Source organism: Orycteropus afer, unplaced genomic scaffold, assembly GCF_000298275.1.
Source record: "Orycteropus afer afer isolate SDZICR_OR568_19922 unplaced genomic scaffold, OryAfe1.0 scaffold00107, whole genome shotgun sequence".
Taxonomy (NCBI): domain Eukaryota; kingdom Metazoa; phylum Chordata; class Mammalia; order Tubulidentata; family Orycteropodidae; genus Orycteropus; species Orycteropus afer.
This window is the reverse complement of record NW_006921694.1, coordinates 7,180,371-7,186,683: the sequence shown is the minus strand read 5'-3', so window position 1 is coordinate 7,186,683 and position 6,313 is coordinate 7,180,371. Positions and strand designations below refer to the sequence as shown.

At 40.3% G+C, this 6,313-nt stretch overlaps 1 protein-coding gene across 1 annotated transcript in view; it reads right to left on the bottom strand.

Moving 5' to 3' along the window:
- Nucleotides 1-6,313, bottom strand: part of MSH3 (mutS homolog 3) — a 381,560-nt gene that overhangs the window by 25,386 nt on the left and 349,861 nt on the right. The window contains exon 21 of the mRNA XM_042781327.1: nt 5,842-6,028. Coding sequence (XP_042637261.1) covers nt 5,842-6,028 — 187 coding nt within the window. The remainder of the gene's footprint in view (nt 1-5,841; nt 6,029-6,313) is intronic.

Below are 6,313 nucleotides of genomic sequence, written 5' to 3'. Positions count from 1 at the left end.
TGGAACCCATAATTTGTTATGATCCACACAATTGAATGCTTTTGCATAGTCAATAAAAGACAAGTAAACATCATTCCAGTATTCTTTGCATTCAGCCAAGATCCATCTAACATCAGCATGATATACCTCATTCCGCATCCTCTTCTGAATCCACCTTGCATTTCTGGAAGTTCTCTATAAATATATTGCTATAGCTGCTTTGAATTATCTTCCATAAGATTTTATTTGCATGTGATATTAATGGTATTGTTCGATAATTTCCACATTCTGTGGCATCATCTTTCTTTGGAATGGGTATAAATATGGATCTCTTCCAATCAATTGGCCAGGTACCTGTCTTCCAAATCTCTTGGCACAGCCAAGTGAGTGCCTCCAGCCAGGCATCCATTTATTGAAATGTCTCAATGGATATTCTGTCAATTTCTGGAACCTCATTCTTTGCCAGTTCCTTCAGCGCAGCTTCGACTTCTTCCTTCAGTACCATTGGTTCTTGATCATATGTCACCTCCTGAAATGGATGAACATCAAACAATTCTTTTTGGTACTGTGACGGTGTGTATTCCTGCCATCTTCTTTTGATGTTTCCTGCATCATTCAATATGTTGCCCATTGAATCTTTCAATATTGCAACTCAAGGCTTAAATTTTTTCCTCAGTTCTTTCAGCTTTAGAAATGCCGAGCATTTTTTTCCCTGTTGGTTTTCTAATTCCAGGTTATTACACATTTAATTATAATAACTGGCTTTGTTTTCTCAAGCTGCTCTTCGAAATCTTCTGTTCAGCTCTCTTATCTTGTCATTTCTTCCATTTGCTTTAGCTAGGCTCTATTTAAGGGCAAGTTTTAGAGTCTCTTCTGACATCCATTTTGGTCTTTTATTCCTTTATTGTCTTTTTAATGACTTCTTGCTTTCTTCATGGATGAGATTCTTGATGTCACTCCACAATTCCTTTGGTTTTCAGTCACTGGTGTTCAATGCATCAAATCTGTTCTTTAGATAGTTGTTAAATTTAGGAGAGATATAATCAAGGTCATATTTTGGCTCTCGTGGACTTGTTTTAATTGTCTTCAACTTCAGCTTGAACTTGCATAATAGCAGTTGATAGTCTGTTCCAATCAGCTCCTGCCCTTGTTTTGACTGAAGATATTGAGCTTCTCCATCACCTCTTGCCACAGATGTAGTCAATCTAATTCCTGTGTATTCCATCTGGCAAAGTCCACATGTACAGCTGCCATTTGTGTTGCTGAATAAAGATATTTGCCATGAATAAGTCATTGTTGTTGTTGTTGTTGTTGTTATGTGCTGTCAAGTCGGGCCTGACTCATAGTGACCCCTCCTTGGGTTTCCAAGGCAGTATTACTACAGAAGTAGGATTGCCCAACCTTCCTTCCAAGGAGTGGCTGGTGGGTTTGAACCGTCAGCCTTCTGGTTAGCAGTCAAATGCCTTAGGCACTATGCTACCAGAGGTCCTGAATAGGTCATTGGACTTGCAAAATTCTATCATGTGATCTCCAGCATTATTTTTATCACCAAGGCCATATATTCCAACTACTGGTGATTCTTCTTCTTTTTTTTTTTAATTGTGATTTGGGTGAAAGTTTACAGAGCAAATTCACTTTCCATACAGCAGTTCACACACAGGTTGTCTCATGACATTGACTACAATTAACCTCAATGCAACAGCTCCCCTCCCACTTCCTCCCAATAGTTACCTCTTCCCTGTATCCATCCCTACATGCATTCCTGCCCCCTGAACTGTCTCCCTGTGCGTAAACATCCCTTCGTTCTCTCATAATTGTTCTCTCCAAGTAGTGTATCCACTTCAGGTAATATGCCTGCTTTTGTTTGGCTGGAAGCCACAGGTGTGGGTTCAGTTACAGACCTGACGGGCAGCTAGGGACAATAGTCTCAGTGGTTCCACCAGGCTCTATCAGACCAGCAAACCTGGTCCCCCCACCTTTGTTTTACACAAATGATTTTGAGTTTTGTTCTACATTTCTCCCTCTCTATCCAGGATCTCCTCCATAGATTCCCCTCTGAGTGGTTGACAGTGGTAGCCAGGCACCATCTAGTTCTTCTGGTCTTAGTCGTACAGACTGAGGACTGCATGGTGTATGAGTCACCAGGACTAATTGCTTCCATGAATCTTTGTTTTTCTTCATTCTTCTTTGCTCTGGATGAGGAGAGACCCATCATTGCATCTAGATGGCTGCTTGCAACCTTTTAAGACTAGTGATTCTTCTTTGTTTCTAACTTTTGCATTCCAATCACCAGTGATAAACAACACATCTTGATTGTATGTTCGGTCAATTTCAGACTGCAGAACTTGGTAAAAATATTCAATTTCCTCTTCTTTGGCTTTGGTGGTTGGTGCATACATTTGAATAGAAGTAATATTAACTGGTCTTCCTTGCATGTGTATGGATATTATCCTATTGCTGACAGCACTGTAGTTCCAGACAGATCTTGAAACATTCTTTGTGACAATGAATGCCACTCCACTCCTCTTCAATCTGTCACTCCCAGCATAGTAGATCATATAGTTGTCTGATTCAAAATGGCCAGAACCAGTCCATTTCAGCTAACCAATGCCTAGGATATCGATCTTTATGTGTTCAATTTCATTTTTGACAATTTCCAATCTTCCTAGATTCATACTTCATACATTCCATGTTCCGATTATTAATGGATGCCTGCAGCTGTTTCTTCTCAAGTGAGTTGTACCACATCAGCAAATGGAGGTCCTGAAAGCTTTACTCTACCCGCATCATTAAGGTCAGCCTTCTAACCTGAGAGGCTCATCTTCTGGCATTATATACGAGAATGTTTCAGGGCTATTCATAAAGGTTTCCAGTAATATATTGGGCAGTGTTTCACTGCTATTCGTAAGGTTTTCATTGGCCAATTCTTTAAGAAGTGGATGGCCTCTTCCTTCTTTGGAGTCTGTCCTAGTCTGGAAGCTCCACTGAAACCTATCCACCACGGGTAACCCTGCTGGCATTTGCAACACTGGTGGTACAGCCTCCAACCTCATAGCAACGTGTTAGCCACCACAGGACAACAAACTGACAGACAAGTTCATCTCCTTTAGCTGTTCCAAACCGCTCTGCTCACTTCCTGGCCTTCCTTACAGCCACCTCCAAAAGCCCCTGGCGCCTGGCACCCTCTCTGGGCTGCCCCTTAAAGCTGCCCTGAAAAGCCCCGGGCGCCTGGCTCCCCCTCTGGGCCATCCCTTAATACCACCTCCAAGAGCCCCTGGCACCCAGCTCCCCTTAAAGGCTGCCCATTAAAGCCACCTCCAAAAGCCCCCGGCACCTGGCTCCTAAAATTAGTTGTTGTTACGTGCCGGCGAGTCGGCCCCAACTCATAGCGACCCCTCCTTGGGTTTCCGAGGTCTTATCACTATGGAAGTAGATTGCCCAACCCTCCTTCTGATGAGTGGATGGTAAAATTAGTAGAAGAGGGTAATTAAATTGCAGTTTTGACTGAAATGCATTCCCCTTATTGAAAGTCAGCATATATTCCTTCTCTTGGATAAAAATTACAAATAAACCTATCAAGGCAGGAATTCTTTGATGGGATGCTCTTAAATTTGCCATGAAGGATCTCAGGACCAGCTATTACCACGGGGCCTCTTCCCTGGGCTGATAGGCATTTCCAGCCAAATGACCAAAGGGTTTGGGCTATAGCACTGCATTGCTCCTCTCTGATCTCTCTTCTCCATCTCAGTGATCACAGCACATCAGGAAAATGAAGATAGTAAAACATTAAAAAATAGGGATTTCTGTTCCTGGAGAATTCTTTTCAACTACTTATCTGAGGTAAATTTTATCTAGAAATAACACTTTTTTTCATTAACATTTTAATAACCCCAAATTGTTATCGAGTAGAAGCAATGAAAACAGACGTGACAGATTCAATTCTGTTATAATTTGTTCCTGAAAGTTCTTAAATGAATTTTCAAAATATCATAAAACCGCTTATGGTAGGCACCCTCCAAGACGGCACCAAAGACTCTCCTCTCGGCGTTCATGCCCTCCAGTTGTCCCAAGCTGGCCCTGTGTGGTGAACAGAATAAAATGGCAATGACAGTGTAGGACTTATGAGGCTAGGTCATTAAAGGCATTGCTGCTTTTACCCCTTGGATTCCTTGATCTGGGAAAAGCCAGACACTGCTCTGTGAGGATAGCCAATTCTGTGGAGAGGACCACCTGGAGAGGAACTGAGGCCCCTAGCCAAAAGCCAGCACTAACTTGCGAGCCATGTGAATAAGGACATTGGGAGTGGATCCTCCTGCCTCAGTCAAGCCTTCAGATGACTGCAGCCCTATCTGACAATTTGACTGCAACCTCATAAGAGATGCTGAACCAAAACCACCCATGTAGGCCACTACCAAGTTCCTCACTTACAGACACCATAAGAAACAGTAAATTATTTTTGATTTAGGCCACCAAGTTTTGGAGTAATATGTTATGCAGTCATAGCAACCAATATCTGTTCTATAATGGTGTCTCAGGATGGCACAACAATTAATGTGCTCAACTACTAACCAAAAGGTTGATGGCTCAAGTCTACCCAAAAGCATCTTAGGTCTGGCAATCTACTTTTACAAATCAGCCACTGAAAACTCTCTGAACACAGTTCTACTCTGACCCATGTGGTGTTGCCATAATTTGGAATTGACTTGATGGCAACAATATTTTTAATGATATAGTAGAGAAAGAAAAGAAACCAAACTCAAAGGTAGTCAGTTTAGTTCTCTCATAAATTGTTCCTGAAATTCTTAAATGAATGTTTAAAATGTGTTTCAGGGGCAATGATGTGCGGCTTTATAGAAATTTCCTTGACATTTAATTTCTGTAATGATTAAAGACAAGTTGCTGAGCTATGTTGTTTTGCAAATAAATAAGAATTCATTTTTAAAGGAAAAAAAGTATGTATTTTAAAGTAGGGAACGTGACGTAATCATTAAGCTATATAATTAAATATTTAAAAAAACAAAACTGAGGACCACAAAAGTTTAATGAAAAAAGTAATTTTATAAATGTGTTGTATGTCATTTCAAAAGAAATGTAAGTGGGAAATATGCTGTTATTAACTATTTGGAAGAGAGAAGACATGTAGGAAGTAGGGAGTGGCAATGCAGAGAGAGGAAGGCACAGAGAAGAGTAACAAAATGAAAAAAGAAAAAGGCTGAAACAGAGACAAGACTTAGGGGCAGATGCTCAGAGGGAGAGAAAGGGAAAGACCAAAATGGACAAAGCCAGAGACAGTAAATAAGAGGGGAGAGTTTGAAGGAGACATAGAGATAGAAGGTTTGACACAAAAATATTTCACACTGAGATGCTTGGATTATACTCTGAAAAAAGGCATATATACCAAAGAGTGATGCAACTCAGACAGACACAGAAGATGAGATCAAAGGCCTTATACTGATATCTTTTAGGATATTTCTGAAACAGATTCCACAGGGTAAATGATACTATCTCCTTTTTCTTCTTGCCTCAAGGGTTGGACAGCAAGTAGATCATACTGCTTTTGATTTACAGCTTGCCAAAGATAATTAGACAGAGTATTGGTTAAATATATTGCCATGGAGATCTTTATCCTGCAGACCAGATTTATTCTGCTTCAGCAAAGAAATAAAGACACATCAAAGATTTACAAATATTACTCAGGACCAATCCACCTGAGCTCAGTTTATAGGATAATAATGATCAATTATAGGGATAGGACCAACTAGAACAATTAAAAATAATTTTGAATATTTGGATACTCAGGTCAGGAGAACTATTTGTATAATATATACCATCCACGTACAAAAAGATATGCAGGACACTTACATCTCTAATGAAATGCTCAAGTGTAGCATAAGCAATGGCGATTCCATCGTGGGTGCTCGTCCCTCGTCCCAATTCATCCAAGATGACCAAGGACTGTGATGTTGCTTTTCTTATTATTTCTGCTGTGTCTGTCAGTTCTTCCATAAATGTACTTCGCCCTTTATATATATTGTCTGCAGCTCCCATCCTATAAATAAGATGAAGATAACCTTGATTCTTCCTCTGAACTTCCTCATTAGAAAGTAAAGCATCATTTTATTAACAGTAAGTATAAAAGGCCCCTCTAGAGGTCTATATATTTCGAGCCAATAACAGCTGAAATGATATTAAACAGAAGAAAACATACGTGCCTTTTATCTAACTCCACCTTGTAGAGAGCCTGAGGTACTGGACAGTTTCTGAAGAGTGGGGAAACATTTAATCCTGCCTTTTTTGACCATTCCAAACCAAATTTTTGTTACTGAGAGGGCAA